A 25,782-nucleotide genomic window follows, 5' to 3' on the forward strand; every position below is an offset into this window, starting at 1 on the left:
ACAAATTAGCATGATTTTGATTTGCTCATTTTTTTCTTTTTTGGGGCGTGGTGATTTTAAAGTGTGCCACTCCTTGCTCTGGTGTTTTGTTTCTGGGTCATACTCAAATATCCAACATTCATCACCAGTATTAACATTTTTTTTAGAAAATCAGTTTCGATTCTCCCTAGAAGATTGCAGTACACTTCCACCCTGTTGTTTTTCTGTTCAACAATGAGGTTTTTTGGAACCAATTTTGCACAAACTTTTTTCATGTACAAATCATTTGTCAAAATTTGATGGATTGTGGTATGGTTCAAATTCAGTTGTTCTGCAGTCATTCTGACAGTTAATCACCGGTTGTACCACTTCAAGTCTCTGATTCACTCAACATTATCATCACTTTTTGAGAATGGTCTTCCAGGGCCTGGATCGTACACAACTGATTCCCGGCCTTCTGAAAATGCTTTTAACCAGCTAAAAACTTGGACTCATGACAGAGCGTCATCTCCATATGCCCTTTTCAATTTTGAAAAAAGTTTCTGTAGCATTCTTATCAAGTGGCTTACCAATGGCTTCAACAAGTCTGTACCCTAGGATATTGCCTCTTTTACAGTTTTCTGGATTTTCAATATGAATTTCTTGTAATGCAAGGTTATCAACATTTGTTTTCATAAAGGATTTTGCTTAACACTCACACTTTGACTTGCTAGGCCCTCAGCATTAAAATTACGTTTGTTTAGAACAGAACCAATATTCTTATACTGGTCCTGAGAAGATTTTTTTTCTGGGCCAAAAATGCTTTGGTGTTGTCATCGCCGTGAAAATGGTTTATTGGATATTGAGTGATAGCTGACATAGCCGGGAGACCACAATTTATGACAGTCCAGCTACCAAAATCATTGTGTGTTTAGAACCACCCAGGGGATACATGGGGCATTAAGGGCTGTATTCGGACATGTACAACTTCATCACCCAATTTCATGCATGCATTCACAGACAAAACGTAAGTGAGTAACAAATGCTGTATTTGATCTATTGTTTGTGTACTGATTATTTCTTCAAATTTTACTCTGTAAATGTATCCTTGTACATAAATCAAAATATCTGTGTGTTCATGTATTGTGATGGTTGATCATTAATATTTTTAATTGCCACTTAATCGTGTCTGAAAGAGATTATGAAATCTGCTAAAAATTTTTTTTTAATTTTATTTATTTATTAAAATCACATTTGGTCAAATTAATTTTTTTATGACTTACTGTAGCTGAAAAATTCATTTCGTTAATAAATTTTAAGCACTAAATTAAAACAAGTAGACTATTTAATTAATTTATAGAAACTTTTTTTAAAAATTGCAAATGGAAAAAAAGCAGAAGGATTATTCTCTTTACACTTTCAACAAGTTTCTTTTTTATGATTTGTTCATGGATTGTATATTTTAATAAAAAATTTCAGGGTGTAAGAAATAAAACATTACATTTTTAACAATTTTCACACAAAATCTTTTTGGACTTAGTCTGAGTGTTCCTTACTATATCTTATATAATCTGATACTGAACGGCACACCATCCTTGTTAAAAAATTTCCATAGTGCAACATTCACAATGTTTTAGTGTGTATAGAAATATTATATTTTGCTAATCGTTGCTGAATATGAAAGTTTATGATGTACTGGTTTTTTGTTTTTCTCTATGGGTAGAATAACGGCAGACTGACAATGTAGATCTAACGGTGGGGTTCGCAACCTTTACCATGAATTATATTAAGATTATTTAGTCAATATGATTCTTATGGCCATGACCGTAGCCGCTTAAATTATTAGGTTTTAATTATAAGCCATTTTAAATAAAAAATAGTGCAATAAACTTTAATCTCCTATAAATTTTCTAAAGAAAATCTGTAGCTACTATTGTTAATATACACTTATGCAACAATTCTTTTAGATTAATTGTGAAATATTGAATGCAATAATATCTTGACTTGGGATCAATATGATGAAGTCTGTCAGACTAACATTTCTAAAATTGGTACTTGATAATGTGAAATATTTTTTTTGTTTGTCAGTGTTGACATTAAAAGTGATTGTTTAAATATTTCCAAATATATAAATTTTCTTCCAGAAAGATATTTTTTTAAACTATCGAGTACTTTGTTCATCAGTGGTCGCATAGACCACTTTGGCATAGATATCGCTGATAATAAATGGTGCCAGTTTTTAAAGAGTTAGAAAACCCCTTTAGTGTTTGATCAAATTATCCTGTTATTGTATTTGTTCATAGAGTGTACTGTTTTTGTTAAATTTAGTGTGTTTTGTAATTTTCATAATATTTAAGTGTATTAAGATTATGATTTTATAATACAATTTTATACTGCAGTTAATATATATTTGTTATGAGGGTTTATGATAAAGAAAACAAGATTTTTATTTTTCAACATGGTCACCTTACAATTTGATACATTTAAATCGACACCAATTTTTTAACACCTTCAGTGTAATGCGACTTGTCAAACCCTGCAAAATAAGTGGTTGTTTCAGCTTTGACATCATCATTTAAGGTGAATTTTCATCTAGCGAGCCATTTCTTTAGGTTTGGAAAAAGGAAGTAATCTGTGGAAGGCAAATCCGGTGAACACTACACATATGGAAGCATTTTGAAGCATAGGTCTTGGAGTTTTGCAGCAGCAACCCAAGAAGGGTGTGTATTATCATGGGGAAAGAGCCAAATTCTCTTTTCAGCCCAAATAGCACGTTTCAGTTGGCTCAGAAGTGAAGCATGTAATACTCCCCAGTGATGGTCTTGCCTTATTGCAGATAGTTTATGAGCACCACACCACAACATCCCAAAAAAAACCGTAGTTGTGACTTTTCCTGGAGATGAAACCATTTTCGTTTTCTTTGATCCATTTTCATATATGCTCCCGTCTGCTATTTGGTCTCTGGCTTGCTAATAGTGAATCCATGTTTCATATAATCTTATAAAACATCAAAGGAACTAAACAAAATAACATTTAAATAAATTTAAACATCCTGAGAAGTGGTCGGTCAACTGTGTATTTAGTTGACTTAACAATCGCAGCATCCATTGAGCGGAAAGCTTTTTCATACTCGTGTTAAATATAGTGGACACAGTCTATCCAGATGTTTGCAATGTCAGCAAGCTTCTGTACCTTCAGTCGTGATCATTTAATACAGCCTTGTGGATTTTTGTGACGATTTCGTCGATTGTAGCAGTTTTTGGGCATGCTGACGTTCATTGCCTTAAATGGATGTACAGTCACGTTTAAATTCAGCAGCTCACTTCTTTTTTACAGTCGAAAAATAAAGGGAACAATTCTGTAAAATTGTCTGAAATAAAGAGAATAAGATTGAATGAAGGAATAACGTCTTTGTAATGCTGTTAGAGAACTTTATCCATTGTTCAGAAAATATTAAAACTTGTTCAGTTTACTCATTTGCCACAAACAAGAAAATAAACATGCATCTGAAAATTCACAGCACCCCATCTAAAGGATCATATATGACAGATATCAAAGTCATTTGGTCATACCTGCGACATCTGTGTGTCAGGCCTGAGAACTTTCCAAGCAGTCCTATTATGATTGCATTTTGCAAAGGTTGAATTTTTTTATGCCTTTTTATAACTGTATAGATTCACACCCAGTTTGTCCAATTTAATAAATAGCATCCAATCTATTTAATAGAACATTATAATTAATTAAAAGCTTTTTCACTCATTGATTCTCTTCACCTATCAAGTACTTTTGCAGAGATCTACTTATTTTGAACTTTTTTACTTCCTTGTATGAAGTAAAGGAAAAATTTAGGTTTTCAAATTTCAATGGAAATATGCTTTTGACCATCCCGGAATCCATTTTGACTAGCTTCGCCATGATGTCTGTACGTACGTATGTATTTTGCATAACTCAAAAACGATTAGCTGTAGGATATTGAAATTTTGGATTTAGGACTGTTGTAACATCTAGTTATGCACCTCCCCTTTTGTTTGCACTCTACTGAACCAAAAGAGGTCAAAATCTAAACAAAATTTGGACTTTTTCTTTACTGCAGTAATAAGCCCTCATTGAGAGCTTTTCAGTGATATTTCATAAGTGGCACTTATTTTTATTGGTTCCAGAGTTATAGCCAAATAACATTTTAATCAATGAAATATGGATCTTAGAAGGGGAAGGCACATCAGTTCAAATCAGACTTCATCTTTTTTATAACTTTTTTTTTTTAATTTGATATATATTGATTTATTAATAATTAATTATTAACCACTGATTGTAAAAAAAATTTACGATAAATAATAATTCAACAATAATAATAAAACATGAAAAATATCATAAGTTATTAATGAGATAAAGTTTTATATACTTTTCATTTAAAAAAAAATGTGTATATGTAATTTAATAGGCGATAAGGAAGTTATGTGGTGTCCACATCAGATTTTTTCTTATGACATCAATAAATAAATATAGACCAATTTTAAAATTGTTGACTTTTTTAAAGAAAAACAACCATTATAAAAAAATATTTCTCATTGAGGTAGTTAAACAATTATCTTTACAATTTCTAAATTTTTTTTGTTTTATCATATTAAAATAATTGTTCTGATAAAGCAGAGATCTGTAAAAAAAGTACTTGATGGAGGCAAAAGAGAAAAAGATTTTAAGAGATTTTTTTAAAAATAATTTTTATTAATTGTCAGTATGTGCTTAACTATTTCATCATGTAATTTTGTTAGTTTTGATGTTTTAAAAGTGATATAGTAAATCTGAAAAAATTGCCCGATTTTGATTATATATTTTCTATCACTAAGTGTTTTTTTTATCTTGTGTGCTGCATGTGACAAGTTTGTCCATAAATACAGTTAATTATTTATTAAGATTTGCTGTACATTATTGAGTTCTTCATTGTGTATTTCAGCTAAGGTTGTTTATATTAGGCATTGTACCAAGTATGAAAAACCTATGCAACTTTATTGATTAAGGTATTAGATATTTTTCAAAATAAAAGATTTTTTTCTTGTTTAAGGTAGTAGATAAGTTTTCTATGTTGGACATAAGACCTCTAATCTAATTCTTATATGGTGTAAAGAGAACCACTTTCTTCACTATGTTTCAAAACTCTTTAATTTCAGACAAGCAACCTGGGTCATTCCATGTCAAGTAGTCCAGTTTAAAAAATCGTCCCCAGTTGACCATTTCCAAATATCATCAAATTTCTGGTGGAGGTTCCCCATGGTCTGAAGTGCCATTTTACCAAATCACAGCTAAAGATCTGCTATGGCTGATTTTTGTGACCTCTTGAAAAAGGGGTACTTTCTTATTGTTTGTGGACACATGTAAAAATTGTTATCTTTGACCAAAAATTTTGATGGCAATATTAATGATACAGATTCGAATTTTGGTGCTGTTGGTTAACCTTTTATGCTATATCGAATATGCTAGTCACAAGTATCTTTTGGAACGTGGTTTTGAGATATAGCAGCTGAAAGTCAGCCAAAAATGTGTCACAACATTTTGGAAGTCAAAAGTTTGAGCTTATATATTTCCTTATCAAATTCTTTAATTGGAATGAGACTTTGTAATTTGAAAAGGGGAATAATTATGTATAGAATCCTGCAGTTTCAAAGCAATTGGACTCATGTCAGGAGAAATCCATTACCAAATTTGGTCAAAAACTTTTATCATGATTTTTGGTCCATCTTCAAAGGTTTGTATTTCAGGTATACCTTCTCAGATTTTATTAATTTTATAATTGGAGGAAAGGGTAGGTTTTAAACAACATAATCCATGCATTTTGTTTTTTTACCCATATATTATAATAGGTAAGTAAGCTTTTCAAAGATAATTAATCTTTTGCATGTGACAGTTTTTTAATCTGTGGACATTTCTAGTTAATTAAAACAGCCGAAGGTGGAAACACATTCAGTGCTTCAGAATATTATTAAATTTTAAAGAATGTTGTAAAATTTACAATTTCTTGAAAAAAATTGACAAAAAATTTTAGAAGAATATAAGCAGTGGATTCATACAAATAGAGACGCAACAGACGACTGGAAAATTTGATTGAAGAGCTTTCCTTAATGGTTTTTTGCTTGACTAGCCACCATTTTGTTTCAAAACATCAAAGTTCATATTTAAAACAACTGAAAGAAAATTTAAATGATAATCATACTATTATCCTGATGGATTTTGCTGAGAACTATTCATTTGTTGTGCAAATTGCTGTTCAGGGATTCCATTGTGAAAATAGCCAAGCTACACCGCATCTATTCATGGTTTATTACAATAACAACAAGCCTCAGAATCTTAGCATTTGCATGGTCAGTGATTGTCTGCGCCATGATATCATTGCTGTTCATATGTTTTTGACTGTACTAATCAAATACGTGAAGACAGTGACTGAAATAAAGCATATACACTATAATTCAGTGATGGTTAAGCTGCTCAATAAAGAATTTTATCAATTTGTGTCACCATGAAGAAGACTTTGAGATAACAGCCGAATGGAATTTCTTTGTTACTAGCCACAGAAAATCACCTTGTGATGGAATTGGAGGTACTACAAAACGATCAGCAGCACGTGCCAGTCTTCAGTGACCTATAGAAAACCAGATATTAACACCAAGAGACTTATTTGAATTTTCTACAAAAAAAATATACCAGGAATCAGGTTCTTTTTTATTCCAAGAGAAAAATTGAAAGAATCTGACCTGAACAGGAAAGACAGTTTAGTAGTGGTCACACAGTTGCTGGAACAAGAGAGAACCACCAGTTAAAGCCAGTTAGCAAAGCTAAAATCCAAGTCGCAGTCTCAAATGATACTTCAGTATTTGAAGCTAATGTTTATGAAACTGATAAACCTACTCAGGGCATATCACTTACCAGCTTGCAACCTGGCCAATATGTGGTTTGCAAGTATGCCAGTACTTGTGGATTGGAAAAATATATATAATATATCTTTTGAAGAACATGATGTCCTCAATTTTATGCATTCTCATGGTGCAGCTCGTTCTTATCATTTTCCCCCTAGAAAGGACATTTGCTGGATTCCAGAACAGAACATCTTTGCTACTCTTGAAGCACCATCAACAATATCATCAGGATGACAATTTATGTATCCAGAATCCATCCAGTATGTGATTGATAAACTATTTAAGCTGTAGTGGAATTAAAAGTATTGTGCTAAAACGTTTCTGACTACTTTAGACATTTTTATTTTATTTTGAAGTTACTGTATTCTATAATATTGTAATACTGTATTGCACTCTGTTATTACTACTACAATTATATTTCATTTTGTTTATGATATTAGTATTTTTGTGCTTGTGTAATAAATATTTTAAAAATTGTGCTTGCAACATAATCAGTTGAAACTGTTTCCTCTGCATTCAGTAGGAGATAAGGTACAACTGATACAGTTAACAACTTTGTATTATCAGGCAGCTAAATGGATGATATTACTTATTAAAAGATTACTACTAGAGAGTATTCATGTAATCCATAAACATTACGGACAACTTGCTCCCTGTGTGAAAGATATATTATCTGTTAACTGTTTTTTCTGTCACCTATAAACAATGGGTCAAAAAACAAACTGCGTGGATTTTGTACTTTAAAAGTTTCTTTTTTTAACTATTATAAAATTAACAAAATCTAAGAAGGTATACCTAAAATATAAGCTTTCAGAGGTAGGTAAAAAATCAGTCTAAAACATTTTTGACAAAATTTGATAATTATTATCTCCTGACAAGCTTCCAGTTACTCTGAAATTTTAGGATGTTACACACAATTATGCCCTTTTTCAGCTTACAAAATGTCGTTCTGATTAAAGTATTGGATAAGGAATTATATAAAACCAAGCTTTGACTTATAAAATGTCACAACTTTTTAGCTGAATTTCAAATGCTATATCTCAAAACCATTCCAAAAGAAACATGTGAATAAAATGTTAACCGAAAGTATTACAACTCAAACCTATAGCTTTATTATTGCCTTCAAAAATATAAGTCAAAGTTAGAATTTTTCACATGATGTGTGCACTACCAGTAAGTACCATTTTTTTTTTCACAGAAAATCATAAATAGTAGATATAGAGCTACAATTTGGTAAAATGGCATTTAGGACCATAGTGAATGCCCATGCAAAATTTGATGAAGTTTGAAGATGGTTGACTAGGAACCCCTGATCCACTTGACAAATGACCCACCTACCAAATTTTCAGTATCAAAATTTATGATCATATTTCAGAAATTGTATCCCTTGCTTTTTATAATATTATTTACATTTTTACCTAATAAGAACTTTTTTTAAATACATATTCTTCATTAATATTTTCCTTTATTGTTCAGTTCGTGATTATATTTGATATATATATTATATATATTCATGATATGTATGTAATTTTTTCTCTTTTTCTTTTTTTTAAATAAAGCAATGCGAAATGAATAATAAATTTATATTTAGCTGTTTTTGTTTTTAATTTATACAAAGAATGAATGTCAAATCACCATTATAAGATATACATGAGGAGTGGTAGTTGGCCTTGAGTGATAATGTAATGTATTAAAGACTGAAATTAGTTCCTGAATGTTTAAATAAGATCTAAAATGTTACAGTTTGTCAATAGGTTATTAATCTTGGATTGTTACATAATAGTCTCGATAAACTAGTTCGATTGTTTTGTGTACAAAAATAATACTGCCATAAAATGTTTTTAAAACATAGATATTTAATTTTACCTTTATTAATAATTTAGTTTGAGAATTGTGAAGATCTTTCTTTGTTCAGTGCATTATTAGATATTGAATTATAGCATAAAACAAAACTTGGGTTTTAGTCATTTCACCGGTTGGGTGTGTTCTCTTTAATTTCCAGTTATTTTATAATCTTCTAATAATTTGAAACATTTTATTATTTTAAAAATAAATTTTATATTTTAGTTTTTCCTGATTGATTGTAGGTTTTGTCTTCTTTAATTTTTTCACTGTGTATTCCCTTCTAATTCTAAAAATGAACTAATTATGAATCCCTTAAAATATACATTTTCTATTGTTTACTTATTCACAGAATTCTTTTTGTCAATATCTCCTTAATTAATCATAAGACTTTCTTTTAATGTCAAGTACCAACTAGTTTTTTAGCATTCTCCTATTTCATCATACTTCAAAAGCTTTTAATCTTTTATTCATTTACACCATTTTGTTCAGATTCTTTACTCTATCAAAAACTTGTACTTTTTCACCTAAATAAGAAAATCGTTTGGTAATGATTATACGCTATTATGTTAAATTTTGATAAATTTCATTACATGCTTTTTATTTTTATAATGTTGACGAAAAGATGAGCTTTACAAAGATTTGTGCAATTATGCTAAGGTTAATGAAAGATAAAGAAGCTTAATAATAAAAAAAAAAGAATAAAAGCTGTAATGCTGTTTATGACTTCTAATAGAAACTTTGGTTAAAATTTGCTGCAGTACAGTATTCTGGTACTCATGTCTTCAGAGATTGGTAACCTGTAAATCGGTTTTGCAAAAATTTTATATGTTTTTAGAAATAAATTTTTAATTTTAAAAAATAGTAATAGAAATTTCAGTTTCTCAGATTTTTTTTGGCTGAAGATAATAGTATGTGCCTAAGATACAAAGAAATTTCTTTGTTGCCCATATAAGCACTTTTTTCTAAGGTAGACCACGTGCAACTTAAATGAATTGTGACCAGAAAAGCAAGTTTATAATGGAAGTTACTTTCTTGTGTAGTTTGTGTTTAAAAATGTCAGGTTCTTTTTAATCTATAAATGTGGTTAATTGAAACCCAACTACCAAAAACACTGATATCCACGATCTAGTATTCAAATCCGTGTAAAAATAACTGACTTTACTAGGACTTGAATGCTGGAACTCTCGACTTCCAAATCAACCAATTTGGGAAGACACGTTCACCACTAGACCAACTAGGGTTTGAAAAGTATATTTATGTTTATGAACATTTACTGTAAAGATGGTTTTTATTAGATACAGTTTTGTTGGATGGAAGACAATTTTTTTCAGTGCAACTTTTATAATATTTTTGTAAGTGGCACATAAAGGCTTTGTACTAATCATCCAGATTCCTCCCCATGGTGTAGTACCACATATCATTTTTATAAATGATATTTTATCATAATCATGATCTTTTAGGGTATCTGTGATGCTAGTCTTGTCTTATCTAGTTTGCTCCTTATTTCATTATATTTTCTTATTTTATTATAAGCCTTCTATGATTCTATCTTTTCAATTGCTCCCTTACTTCTAGATTCTGTTACAGTATTTTGCAGGTTTAAAAAAGTATTCCCTACCTAAGTATTTTTATTTCCGTTTGTTTCATTTGATGATGTAGTTTTCTCTTTCCTGATTTGTTCTATCTGCCTCTATGAGGTCTGTTCAGAAAATAACCAAACATTTTTAATTACCTGCCAACGGAGATATTTACCTTTGTTTCACATGTTGTAACCACATGTTCTTGGATTGTTGATATCTCGTTTAGTTTTCATGTTAGTTATTTGAGTGCAACATGTTTAAGTGTTAATAGCGATTTTTTATTGTGCGATGTTCAGAAGCAATGTTACAACATAAAATTTTGTGTGATACTGGGGAAAACTTTCACAGAAACATTTCAACTTTTGAAACAAGCGTACAGAGATGATGCTCTGGATTGTCGGCAGTGTTACGAATGATTTTCATGATTTAAAAGTGGTCATCAGTCAATTGAAGATTACCCTTGACCAGGAAGGCCTTCAACTTCAACTGATGACACTCACGTTCAAAAAATCAACGATCTGGTATATACAGATTGACTGACTGACAGACTGAAATTGATTGACTGTCAGAGAACTTGCAGAAAAGGTTAGCTCAATTGGATCACACCATGAGATTTTTACTAAAATATTGAACATGCATATAGTTGTAGCAAAGTTTATTTCTCGTTTGATGATCCAGCTACAGAAAGCACATCAAGTGGACATTTGTCGCACCTTCTTGAACATGCCAGTGACAATGAAATGCAAAGGAACATAACAGGAGACGAAAGCTGGGTTCATGGCTACGACATTGAGACAATAGTTCAGTCATCAAAAAATCACACATTACAAAAATCATTGCTAACACTTAAACACATTGTACTCAAATAACAATAATACGAAAACTAAATGAGATATCAGCAATCCAAGAACACATGGTTACAGAGGAGGTTGTGTGGATCACAATGATGCCAACCACATATCACTAAATATCTCTGCTGACATGTAATTAAAAAAATGTTCAATTATTTTCTGAAGAGACCTTATATATCTATTTCTTAAAAATGTTATAATGCCATTCAGTTGCAAGAATGATGTGAGCAATTCTTTGTTGTACTTTAGTAATGAGTTTTTCTTTAGTTTCTTGTTTAATTATTGCCTTGATAATTTTCTTCAGTCCAGACTAAAAATGCAGATTTCACACAACTGTTTTACTCAGAGGAGTTCACTGTTCAAAAAGGAATAATTTTTTTTTTCCTGTAAAACTTAAAAACATTTTATTGGCTTTAATTCTGTATTTTTTGTCGTTAAGAAAGGAGATTAAAGGAGTCTTTTATCATTAAGTAGCTTTTATTTTTAATCAGCATTGTATAAATTCATTCAGAAAATTCTGGTAAACTTTGTTTAGCTTTTCGATGTCTAAACAGACACAAATGGTAATAGTCGGTTAATGTATTTCATTTTTGTATAAACTGTGAAGATATCATGAAAAAAGTAATGAAAGCATTGACAGACAAAATTTTTTGTGTTTTCTACATAGATGAGGTTAGATTTGTGATCCAAAATTCATAAATTGTTATTTAATAAGATTATCACTGTATTGGCTTTTAAAAATGCATTATACTTAAAATGCAATAATTTATATCTTTTAATGGAATACTGGCTAATTTTTTTATTGTTTTGAAAAGCCATTTTGATTTGTCAGTTGGGTCATCTGTATCTATCTGTTCGGTTCAAAATTTTGAGTAGTAACTGATGAGTTATAAATTTTAAGTTTCTTAATGGTTATGTGTTAATGAAATTTGTAGATTAAGTTGTAATGAAAATCTTTCATTTAGCAATGTACTAAACTGTAAGATGGCATCTTAGCTGGTGTAATATATTAGTACTTATGAATTTTGTTTGAAAAGAAAAATAATTGGTCAAACTATTTTTAAGAAAGTAAAAGTATTTGAATAACTTTAAGTATTAGTTATTACTGGAGGTGTGGCATTACCTGATAGGGTCTTCAAACTTTAAGCAAAGTTGTTCATTCACTGGAATCGATACAGAGATGCCCATTTAATCCCTCCCACAGATACCAAAGATATACCATAGGCTCTTTTGGTCCTGACATCCTCAGTGTGTAGAAAATTTTGTATAATCAGATTAACTATCATAACCAATAATGGGGAAAAAGGATCGAGGATACTAAGTCTTTTATTTTGATCGGAATATAGTATTACTTGTATACATCTTGTTTCAATAAGATAAATTATAAATATAAAAACATAATTCATAAAATGAAAAATAGATGTAATTAAAGCCTGTATTAATAATTTGAAATATAAACTTATGAAACAATATTAAGTTAAAAATATTAGACATAAAAAATTGATACAAAATTATTCACAGTTCAGAAAGCTTTATTGAAAATTATTTTGAGCCCATATTTATATACATATTGAACAGGATGCAGAAAATTCATGGGTTTTTTAATTAGTATTATATGATAATTCATTGATAGGATAATATTGTTTCTGTAAAAGAAAATCCTGTAATTGTATTTTTAATAAATTGGTGAACAAGGAAAAAAAATGGGATCTAACCTGTGATGGTGTGAAAAAAGGGACAATTTCAGTTATACACAGTGAATAAAAGATGTTATAAAAAAATAAATAAAATAAAATATTAATTGATAGATAAATCCAGTGGATGAAGTATTTGTTTATATATTTTACTTCTATAGCTTATCTGTACTTTTTTTTTTAGTAATGTATTTGCAAATTTCTCCTTTGATTTTTTTTTTTTTAATGATTACCATCGCAAAATGTGATCAATCTATTTTAAAAAATTTACTTTTTAAAAATACTTGCTGTTTAAAATAATAAATATTAAACCGCCTGAGACAAAGATTTGTGTTATCCACCACTGACATTTACAATAGTTCCAAAAAGAAGCACATTCCACATGTTTGGAAAATGAGAATATTTTTTTATTATTTTATTATTATATAATATAATTTATTATTATATTATTTATATGAGAATAATTATTATTAATTTGATTGTTCACTATTGAAAAGTAAATCAAAAGTAGTGGATGAATATTATGGAATAGATTCATTACTGAAGGTCAGAGACCATCTAAAGCCAGAATATCTTATGATAACTGTATTTTGTTATCTTTCAGAATTAAATTATAAAAGCGCTAATGATTGTATATATTAATAAATAGTTTCAATAGATAATTTAAAAGTTATCTTATCTTTACCTATTTGCTTATATATGTTACACTCTTTAAAAAAAAGTGCAACTTAATAAAGTAATATTATTTAATCTAAAATTAAAAGAAAATAAAACTGTTGTGTACAGTAAACATTTTGTCACAATTTATCGGTCATGTTAGATTATAAGAACATTCTTGTGTATTTATACTTAATAATAAAATTTATTGACATTAATCTTTAAGATTTTATAAATAAATTTTATACAAATTGTTTGAGATGATAATTCAAATTTCTATCTGTATAATTTTGTTATTAATTTTTCCTTACACGTATAAAAATATTAATACTATTAGAACTGAAATATTAATCAGTTATTGACTTATTCACTCGCCAATCATTGTATTTTCTTTACCTGTAATCAAAAGAAATTAAAATACTGCAGAGGTTTTCAGTTTAAAAAAGTTTCGCTCCCACTAACAGAGCTTCCTCAGTAACCGAGGAAATTATTCATTTAAATAAAAAATTCAGGAATTAATCTTGCTTATTATGAACAGTGACAAAGTTAAGATTAGCCATTTCATTTGTTTGTTTATATTATTATTATTATCTTTTATGACTGCATCACTTTAGTCAGTCCATTGTCCAAGTCTGATTGATGGGACTGTTTGGGCCTTGTCGTCTTTCCACTACTTTCTAGTGTTGAAAATGTTCTTGTTGTGAATTTTTTTCTTATGGGTGTGAAACGAGTGTTTTTGTTCTTAATTTTCTTGTTTAATTTTATTTTTTCTGTGTTATCGTCTGGTGTAAGGCCAATTTCCTCCAGATCCTCTCTTATTTCTCTAAACCATCTACCATCTTGGTGTTTTTTGAGTCGAGATTGTACTTTACTAGCCGTTTCAGAAGTCTCGAATCTTGCATCCTCATGATATGTCCAAAGAATCCTAATCTCCTCTTACACATGGTATCAGTGATGGATTCTAACTCTTTATACATGACTTTGTCAGGTGCAATCCACCATTGCCCGTCTTTCTGGTACTCTTTGTTGATGCAGGTTCTTCCAATTCTTATTTCAGTTTTATGGAATATGTCTGTCTTTGATTGTTTGTTCAGGTGTAAGAGTGTTTCTGCTGTGTAAGTGGTTTCTGGTTTTATACCTGTGTTGTAGTGTCTTATTTTTATGTTTATTTATAGGCATTTCTTATTGTAAGTGTACCAGGTTAATTTTTGAGCTTAAGCTAGTTTGTTTCTTATTTGGATTGTGGTTTTTTTTATTACGTTGTTATTATTTCTCCGAGGTATTTAAATTGGGTTACTATTTTGATTTTATGTTTACTTCTTTCAATTGTATTGGTTTTTGGGGCATAATTTCTGTCTTTTTGAATGCTATTTTAAGGCCAATTTTTTTATTTTGTTTGTGTGTTCTTTTTTTATTTATTTAAAAAATTCCTCTAATTTATCATGATATCAGTTTAATTTCTCTATTTATTATGTATTTATATATTATTTTTTATTTTCTCTATTCTTCATCACTTGTCCTTACCAAGGACAAATAAAAAAATAATGATCAGATATATATATTTTGGTATGTATCAGTGTATTGGTTTTGAAGTAACTCCCTCATATGAATCATGAGACCTTGCCAGTGGTGAGGGGACTTGAGTGCTCAGTGGTACAGAATAGCTGGACCAAAGGTGCAAACATATCAGAGAGGTATCTATTGAGAGCCAGACTAAGGAATGATTCCTGAAAGACGGCAGCAGCTCCCTCAGTAGTTGTTGAGGACGTAGGTCAGGAGGACTTAAACGGTCATATCAACATTACTCGATCTTCTGAGTGCTGAACAGCTGAAAGCAATGGAAAACTGCAGCTGCTTTTTTCCCAAGAAAATGTAGCTCTCTGGAGGTGCGTTCCTTGGTAAAATATTCCAAAGTTAAACTAGTCTCCTGTTCAGATCTCTAGGTGGGGACTACTAAGGAAGGGGTCATCAGAAAATTAAAAAAAATAACATTCTATGAGTCAAAGCGTGGAATGTTAAAAAAAGGTTGGTAGGTTAGAAAATTTAAAGCGGTAAATGGATAGGTTAAATGTAGATGCAGTAGGAATTATCAAGGTTTGGTGGGGAAAAAAAATTGACCATTGGTCAGGTGATTTTAGAATAATTAACTCAGCTTCAAATAAAGGACAGAGGAATAGGTTTCGTAATGAACAAGAAGATAGGGAAGGGAGTAGTGTATTTCAAAATGCATAGCGATAGAATTATTGTAATAAGGATAAAATGAAGACCTAAGCCAACAACAATTATTAATGTCTATTTACCTACAACGGCCCATGATGATGATGTGGTAGTGTGTATACAAAGAAATTTATGAAGCAATTAAACACATAAAAGGGGATGAAAATTTAATAATAGTTTGAGATTGGAATGGAAGCACTGGAAAAGGCAAGGAAGGAAATATTGTGGGTGAATATGGGCTGCAAAAGGAATGAAAGATCAACTCATTGAGTTTTGCACAAAGTATAATTTAGTAATTGCCAACACCCAGTTTAAAAGTTTAAAAGAATATACACATGGAAAAAGTCAGGTGATAGTGCAAGGTATCAGTTATATTAGATTATATCATGGTTAAACAAAGATTTAGAAATCACCTCATCGACTGCAAAGCTTATCCTGGAGCATACATTGATAGTGGCCATAATTTAGATAGGGGTTTAAAACCTGAAGAAAAGGTATCAGATGAATCTGTGGAATTTAGAGAAGCTTGAGGTAGAGGAGGTAAAGAAGATTTTTGTTGAGGACATTGCAAGAGATCTGAATAAATTCAGTAATGTAGAAGAAGAGTAGAAGGATGTTAAAAATTAAATTCTTAAATCAGCAGAAGCAAAGTTAGGTGGAACAAAGAGAACTAGTAGAAAACCTTGGATATCAAAGGATATATTGCAGCTGATGGATGAATGTAGGAAGTATAAGATTGCTAGTGATGATGAAAGCAAAAGGAACTACCGACAGTTAAGAAATACTATAAACAGGTAGTGCAAATTAGTGAAAGAAGAGTGGATTAAAGAAAAATGTTTAGAAGTGGAAAAAGAAATGATCATTGGTGAAATAGACAGATCATACAGGAAAGTTAGGAGAATTTTGTGGTGCATAAATTAAAATTTAATAATGTGTTAAACAAAGATGGTGTACCAATTTATAATACGAAAGAAAAGGTCGATAGGTGGGTGGAATATATTGAAGAGTTATACGGAGGAAATGAATAGAAACTGGTGTTATAGAGGAGGAAGAGGATGGAAAGGGAGATACAATACTGTGATCTGAATTCAAGCAGCATTAAAAGATTAGAAGTTTTTGAAATGTGGTGCTATTGGAGAATGTTAAAAATCAGATGGGTGGATAAAGTGACAAATGAAGAGGTGTTGCGGCAAATTGATGAAGAGAGAAGGATTTGGAAAATTATAGTTAAAAGAAGAGACAGACTTAAGGCCACATATTAAGGCATAATATTGGAAGGACATGTAGATGGGAAAAATTGTGCAGGTAGGCAATGTTTGGAATATGTAAAACAAATTTTTAAGGATGTAGGATGTAGGGGGTATACCAAAATGAAACAACTGGCACTAGATAGGGAATCTTGGAGAGCTGTATCAAACCATTCAAGTGACTGAAGACAGAAAAAAAAAATTTATCAACCTGTGATTTAGGAAACTTAATATTTTAGTGGAATGGGTGCTAAACTTAATGTCTTGTATTCTTTACATTTTATGGTACCAGTTTTCTTTGAATTTGTATCATTACCATTTTCAGAATGACTTCAGGCCATTCTCCCGTACTGTATATCCTATTACACAGTTCAACTGTTTCTTCCAGTTCTTCCTCATTTAAGCATTTATAAAATTCTATGGGAAGTTCATCTACTCCAGTCGATGTTTTATTATTCTTTAATTGCTTTCTGTATACTTGTATATACATTATAATTTAGAAAAGCATAAGTCCTTTTTTTCACTTGTCTGCCTACTACTATTTTACAGATTTAATTGATAACATTAAAATAAAATTGAGTATTTATAAATATTTATTTACAGCTAAAGTAAATAAATATTTATTTACAGCTAAAGTAAATAAATATTTTTCTATTCTGTTACATGACTGTTGATTTCACATTTTACTGCATTGCACATTTTAACAACCTTCAGCTACCTCCCATTCCTTTTCTACGTTTAGTTCTTCAGGTTTCTCTCCTGTCATACACAGATGCCTTCCACATTTCTCTTTCTTCTTTCTCCTCATGTATCATTTTACCAATCTTAGCTACAATTTTTCTGGTAATATTACTGGTAAACTTTTTTTTTGGTAATTTTGCCATTCCCTTAATGTTTATCTCATTTAATGTTCTTCACCTTCCTATACATCATATTGTGGTGCCTTTCTTTCGTTAACACTCAATGTCTTAGCATCTTTTCTTCAACCACCTTTCTCTAGCTTTTTGTGTTTCCTTCCTTAACTCATTGTTTAATTTGCAATACATCACTCTTTTATCTTCTCCTGCCTTATTTTGGATTGCCTTCTTGCTTCTATTTCCCTTATAATAGCCTACTTCTTCCTCTACTGTTTTTAGTATGGCATCTTTTATTCTCATCTCCAGGTCTCCTCACCATTCTCATTTTCCTTTTTGCTTTCTTTAATTGCCTTAGCCAATTTTTTCTCTTGTTTCCTCATACAATTTCTTCAGTTTTTATAAATCCTATTTCTTAAGTACCTTCACTTTCTCTTATTTCTTTTATTATTATTGTCTCTTACTTTTAGTATTTCTGTATCATTTAACAGTATTATTATATTAGATTCTCAATTATTCATCATCTGTTTTTTTAAACAGAATTCAAAGTTACTGATTTAGAATTAAATAAATGTTTATTGTTAATAAAATTGTTTATACTCAGTACCTCTGGCTTTATGTGATATTTTGTTCTTCCGTTACATTTCAGTGTGCATTACATCTCACAGCTGCCCTTCATATATATATGAGACTGAGGCTTTATGAGGCTTAGAAATGAAGACTGTTCGAAATTTGTATTACTTAAAAATTGAGGAAATAATCAAAACAGGACCAAAGAGAATTAGAATAATTATTTTTCAAATATTCTGTTATTGTTTTATATTTGTAAAAAAATACATCACATTAAAACATCGCAACAGTGTTTTAAGAAAACATGTAACAAAGAAAAATTGATGAAACTATAAAAACGTATTACTTAATTGAAAATATAATTAGGCCTGGATTTTTTTACCATCATAAAACAAATATTGTTTTAATCATTTATTATTATTATTAATGATACTTCTAAAAGTCAAGTTGTTAAATGTAATGAGCTGTGTGAGTGTGTGGTTTTTGTACTTTTTTTGTTAGCTTATGTCATATTTTAACTAAAAAATTATACCATTGAAAATTAAAAAAAGTAGCACTTATAAACACGTACTCACTTATATTGTAATATTTAAAAAGTATAATTTAAATTTAGCGTGTGTGTATTCATGTGCATAGTGTATGGATACACTATGCATACTCTGTGTATGTGTGTACACGCGTGTGTTTTGTTATACTGATAAACTAGATTTATAGTTTTACAATATGTTTGTATTATCATCAGTTTTTGTATAGTTTATTGTTTAATTTTACATAATTACTAAAGAGACACTGCTTTATTTTAAGTGCCATAGACTGTTTGTTTATATTTTATCTGGTTATTTTTTTTTTTGCAGGGTGACTATGACCAAGATCCTAATGTCAATGTTATCATTGAGTAAGTAGCTTTTATTAATCGCTCATTTCAGTTGTTGATAACAATTATTAGTATAAATTAATAATATAATTATTTTATTTATATTTTATTCATTATAATTAAAATAGTTATATAATATTTTTTTGTTTTATTTATTTTAAAACCATTAAAATATAGTATTTAGATTATTTATAGTTTTTTCACGCTATAGTCCTTGATTACTACTGGTTCTATTTTTGTTCCTTAAATGTTGGATCTCTGAAAACCTTTTACTATTTGCATCTTTTTTTTTAAAGAATTATTTTTAAAAGTAGTAGAAGTTGAATTGTTGAACTGTAAAAGTACTTATTTGACTGTACTGCAAAAGTTAGGAGGAAATAAATCAGCTGTTTCATGTGTGTTTGTATTTTGTAAAATTAGGTTCAGAAGCATTTTGAAAACAGTTTATTAAAAGGTATATTATAGTTAAATATATATTATTACATTTTACTCTAAAAATTTGCTCTTTAAAAAATAAATGGATTGTTTCCCTAACTACTCAGCACAATATGATGTATTCCTTATCGAATACATCTTGGGGAATTTTTGTATGTCTCAGGAAATGTGTAGAACCCTGCACGTATTATTTCTTGATCATATTGTCCTAACCTGTTTTATTTTACAAAGGAAAATTCAGGAAATAAATAATTAATGACTATCGAATTAGTTTCAGTGAGATACTAGAAAACTATCTTTATTTTTCAATATAATTCTCCAATATTTATAGCCTGTAAAAGTTATAAGTTATATTTATCTGTAAAATTTTTACCATGCTGAGTTTTTTTTGGCAGATAGAATGGGGGAAAAAAATCAGTTTTTCCCTGGATTTATAGTTATATGAGTTTTGGCATTGTGATGACAAATGCGTCATCCTATATGTATATATATATATATATATATAGGAGATCAGTAGTCTTGGATATTTTCTTCAAATTATAGCTTGAAACATCAATAGAATTTCATAATATAAGTGAATTCACATTATCATCTCATTTACTAACAACAACCTTTGAGAATCACAAAAATATTGTCAGCATAACCTTTCCAAGTTGTCATTAACAGTTCCTACCCAAAAGAGAAAAAAGGATATTTCTATCTCATCGATTCATTTTTATTTGTATTAGTAGTGCTGTAATCACAATTCACTAATTATCATTTTATGGATATCTTATTCTTCATCAGTCTATTAAGAGATATGAGGTTTGTTCAGTTGTTCTGAAACTTTTTAAATAAAAATTTTTCTATTTACCTTTGAAGCCTGGTGGCTGCCTTCAATATAGTCTCTCCAATTTGATACATCACTCCCAAGTTTCTTCCATCCAAAAAAAAAACATTTCTGATATAAATTATGTGATATAATGTTTACACTTAAAGTTTCCTTTGTTTTGCCAATCAGCTCACCATTCAGTGGCATTTTTATTTGAGGAAACCACGTATGTAACTGGTACATCACGTAAATAGGAGGTTGTGTGTAAAAATTGTTTTCAGTTGTGAAAATTAAAAATTAATTACTGAAATTTGTATTTTATACCGACAAATTTATCATCTCATTTCACCAAATTTTCAATTAGAACTCCCAAAATTTTATTAATTATCGATTTTTCTAAGAAATATAAGTATTAAAGAAAATTGATATACACATAATTTGCTGTTAGATGTCTTCAATAGTATGTGTAGATTTACTTTTGTTCCCGTTCATTTAAATGTTCTGATCTAGTTTAGTACTGTAAGAGTTACGTCTTTTATGCGTTGATTATATTAATTATTTTTATAATACTGACTAACAGGTATAGAAAATGAAAAGGCAAACAACTAGCTGTATCATCAAAACGGAAAAATCAGAAACTCTCAGTAGGCTTGAAAAAATACTTTGAGTTCAGTCCAGTAAAGTCCCTAAATTATATATATATAGTAATTACCTTATTTATATTTAATTTTAATATTTCTTCAGTTTTGAACCATGTATACATGCATCGTTACAAAAATAATGTATATAGTCTGGCTTCAGAAATTGAAACAAAAATAAAACGTCAACCGTGTAGAGAATAATAACAATCACATTGTGTAGGGTGTACGTAGTGATATTTTTACATTTGAATTGCCGGTTCTAAATTTCTCTTTTGATCATGTAATATTTTCGTTGATAACATCTACGTGTAGTTGTGATTTTCTGTTAAACAATTTTAAAATGTGACAATTAAATTTCTTTCTGTCATCATGGCCATTTCATGGTGCATTTGTTCGACTTGTAAACATGCCCGTAGCACTTTCAACAAACTCCATGAATATTTTGCCTTTGGTTCAATTTGAATTAGATAACGTTTTAATTTTATCATTCTTTGTTTCTGTTTGATGGTTTTAAGTACTTTTATTTCGATTTTTTTGTCGATTGGTCTGTCTTTTTGACGCAGTTTTCCAGCAGAGAATTAAAATGTTGCTGTTGTTAAATTTATTGGTGGTTAAAAAGTAGATTTCGCTCGTGGTCAATTATGTAAGAATAGATGACCAGCAGTTGTTATCAGATGGATGCCAGTTGATGAACTTCACAAACAAATGTGCCGATCCAATCCAGGAGAATTTTATTAAGCAATTGAAAGAATAAAATGAAGGCAATTAAGGATAACTTGTAGCCCTTGTAAACGGATCCTGTTCTGTTTAGTAGAAATCAGCCTCGAAATCATGTTAGTAATCCGCATCACAGTCAGTTTGTTGAAAAGCCATATTTAAGCCCCGAAGAATTTAAAATTGTATGCTAGGTGTTCGTGTAAAATATATTTAAAAGTCTTAGAGAACTAACCAAAAAAGAACAGCAGTTGCTCGAAAGAAAAATGGTGAGTGCTAGAATGCTGACATAAATTATTAACCCCCATCAAATTTTGGATAGATATGTACATAAAGGAAATGAAGCGAGATAAGGAATTTCATCAAAGATTTTGTTTAATTTGATGTCTTGAATCAGTCCTTTAACTTTGGGCAACAATTCTAAGACATTCGGTGTGTGTGTGTGTATATATATATATATATATACACACATATACATTGAACCCCGCGAATAACAACAAGCCCTTTTGTAACGAGAACTTAGTTGTAATGAAGAACATTGCAGGATTTGTTTGATTCCGTATCTCAATAATGATAAGTGAACTTGCTTTTAGCGGGGGTATCGACACATCATAAACTTTGTTATTACGAGCATTTTAATTTTTTTAAATACTCTAATTCAAAAAAAGTTAAATAACTAAATAATTTCAACGCAAGCGAAATTCAATTTCTTCATTTACGATTTATATGTAAAGATTGTGACATTTTATCTTAGGCTTGTTCAGGTCAGGTCTGACGGGTGAACAACAGGACGTTGTGTACAGTACAAGTTCCATTGCGGTATTACAAAGGCTGGTAATTATTTTAATTACTCGGGTTTTTCTGTTTGCAAAACTCCAGGAAAGACTGGTGCCAAACAATGATCCGTCAAAACCGCCCTAATTGGTTCATCGAACTCTATAGCAGATTTTAAACGATCTAAGTGAAAGTCGTGGTTAAAGGTACCACGAAAGGTTAAAGGTAAAGGTGAGAGGCGTGGTTAAAGATAAATTTTACTTGTCCTACCCCCACTGGTAAATTCAGTAGTCATAATTTTCAGTTTAAACATACCGTATTATACATACATATTGTACCATATAATCAGTTAAACAATATTGCGTTAAACTGATAGATCGGATACCCAGTAGCCAAATACAGTATACTGTACACAGTGACTACAGTATACTGTAGTCAACCCACCGGGTTGGTCTAGTGGTTAACGCGTCTTCCCAAATCAGCTGATTTGGAAGTCGAGAGTTACAGCGTTCAAGTCCTAGTAAAGCCAGTTATTTTTACACGAATTTGAATACTAGATCGTGGATACCAGTGTTCTTTGGTGGTTGGGTTTCAATTAACCACACATCTCAGGAATGGTCGAACTGAGAATGTACAAGACTACACTTCATTTACACTCATACATATCATCCTCATTCATCATCTGAAGAATTATCTAAACGGTAGTTACCGGAGGCTAAACAGGAAAAAGAAAGAAAGTATACTGTAGTTGCGTCAATGAATGCTTTTTCATTTATGGTTTTTTTGCTAAAAAAACTGTAAATTGTATTTTTTTTAAAGTGTATGTACTCTATCTATGAACACCGGTTGATTTGTAATGAATGATGTTTGACGTTAAAAGGAAACAATTGTTCGTGAGTGATAAAATCCAAATTTTCCAAGAACTGGAAAGAGGCGTATCTAATTCAAACGTAAGCAAAAAAGGACTTTCTTCATCCACAGTTGCGAGAAACTTACAAGTGCTTTTGAAAAAAATCGCACGCAAGCAAAAAAACTCAGGCTATGTGACAAAGACGACTTAGATATCGCCCTCTTATCATGGCCTAAAGTGAAAATGTACCTATCAGTGGTACAGTTTTAAAAATGCAGGCAGAAAAATTCGCCATAAAACTCGGCTACGCAGATTTCGTTTGTAGCAACGAATGGTTAGACCGTTTTAAAAACAAACATCAGATTGTTTTTTTCAAAAATGAATGGGGAAGCGAAAGTTAGGTGAACGATAGTTGGCTACTTATTAATCGGGTTATAAAGAAGAGGACATTTTTAATGCCGATGAAACCGGCGTGTTTTATAAATTAACCCCCGACAAAACTTTTAATTTAAAGGTATAAAATGTATTGGTGGGAAACGGTCAATTTGCAGGCTCACGATTTTGTTTTGCTCAAATTCGACAGGGGAAAAAACGGAAACTTTTAGTAATAGGGAAATCAAGAAATCCAAGATCAAGATGTTTTAAGAATGTTTAAAAAAAAACTTCCCGTTGATTACATGTCTAATTTTAAAAATGGATGACTTCAATGATTTCCGAACAAGAAATTCATAAATGGGATTTGGAATTGCAAAACAATAACAGAAAAGTTTTATTATTGGTCGATGATTGACCCGCTTATCCGTCACTGCACAACTTAAAACATATACATCTTTTGTTTTTACCGTCTAATACCACAGAAAAACTGCAGCCGATGAATCAGGGGGTTATTCGCAGTTTTAAAGTTCATTACAGGCGGTTAATGGGTTTAAAAATTATTGAGAACATGGACGAAAAAAATAATTCCAAATGTCGGTTTTAGACGCTATGAAGCGAGCTTGGTGTAACGTATAACAAGCTACAATTCGAAACAGTTTTAAAAATTTACGGAACCGATGTGGTACTTCGGAAGTACCAAGCACTCGGCTGTAACGAGCATATTTGATCGCCCCTTCACTGTCGTTATAACAGAGTTTTACTGGCTATATATATATATATATATACCCAGTAAAACTCTCGTGTGTGTGTGTATATATATATACACACACACACGAGAGGTAAGTAAAAAAAAAGTTTCATTGTAAAGAACTACTATATTCTTCTGTAAACTCTATAAATATTTTTTATTTCTCTTAAAACTACCTTATACTACTTCTCCATATAATCGCCACATAAATTAAGACATTTATCGTAGCGATACACCAGCTTCAATATACCCTCGTTGTATTCTTCTGCCGCCAGTCCATTTAGCCACTGATTAACATCATTTTTAAGTTAATAGTCACCCGCGAATTGGTTACTGCTCAAAGATTCTTTCAATTTCCAAACAAATGGTAATCAGAAGGAGCTAAGTCCGAACTATATGGTGGGTGATCGTAAATTTACCATCCAAATGTTCTCAGTAAATCATGTGTCGGACCCGCAACATGGGGACGTGCATTATCGTGCAGCAATACAACAGTCGGTCAGTCGCCGATTTTGAATGGTGCGCCGTAACTTTGTAGAGTTTTGCAGTAGGTTTCTGCATTTATAGTCGTTCCACGTGGTATGAAATCAATCAGCAGTATGCCAAACCGATCCCAAAAGTCTGTGGCCATCAGTTTGCGTTCAAATGGCTGTGGCTTGACCTTTGTTGGTCTGGTTGGTGATTGAGGATGACACCATTCACTTGAGTGTCGTTTTCTCTCCGGTGTGTAATACGAAATCCGTGTTTCATCGCTGGTAACAATTGATTAAGAGTTTCAATCGCAGGTAACAATTTAATAAAAGGTGATGAGGTGACCTTCATCACCGTTTTCTGTGTAGCGCATCAAAAATTCCAAGGCAGATCCCATTCGGATTTTTTGTGACGTTCTGTTAAGACGTGCCGTACCCAACGTGCACAAACCTTTCTGAAGCCTAAACGGTCATGAACAATGCGACCAATAACAGCTCATGAAACATCAGGAAAAAGAAGGGCCAGGTCGGAAATCGTAGAGCGACGATCTTTTTTAATTTCATCATGGACGCATTTTAACAAGTCCTCGGTGATTATCGAAGGCCTCCAAAAACGTTCTTCATTATACACATTAATTTTGTTGTTTCTAAACCATTCAAACCATTTTCGGACGGTTCTTTCATTTATTACATTATCACCGTACACAGC

The 25,782-nt window shown here is 30.8% G+C and overlaps 1 protein-coding gene across 1 annotated transcript in view; it reads left to right on the forward strand.

Annotated features, from left to right (window-relative positions):
* Nucleotides 1-25,782, forward strand: part of S6k (Ribosomal protein S6 kinase) — a 96,570-nt gene that overhangs the window by 7,112 nt on the left and 63,676 nt on the right. Inside the window, exon 2 of the mRNA XM_075364589.1 lies at nucleotides 19,236-19,276. Coding sequence (XP_075220704.1) covers nucleotides 19,236-19,276 — 41 coding nt within the window. The remainder of the gene's footprint in view (nucleotides 1-19,235; nucleotides 19,277-25,782) is intronic.

Source organism: Lycorma delicatula, chromosome 4, assembly GCF_047948215.1.
Source record: "Lycorma delicatula isolate Av1 chromosome 4, ASM4794821v1, whole genome shotgun sequence".
In the NCBI taxonomy this organism is placed as follows: Eukaryota; Metazoa; Arthropoda; class Insecta; order Hemiptera; family Fulgoridae; genus Lycorma; species Lycorma delicatula.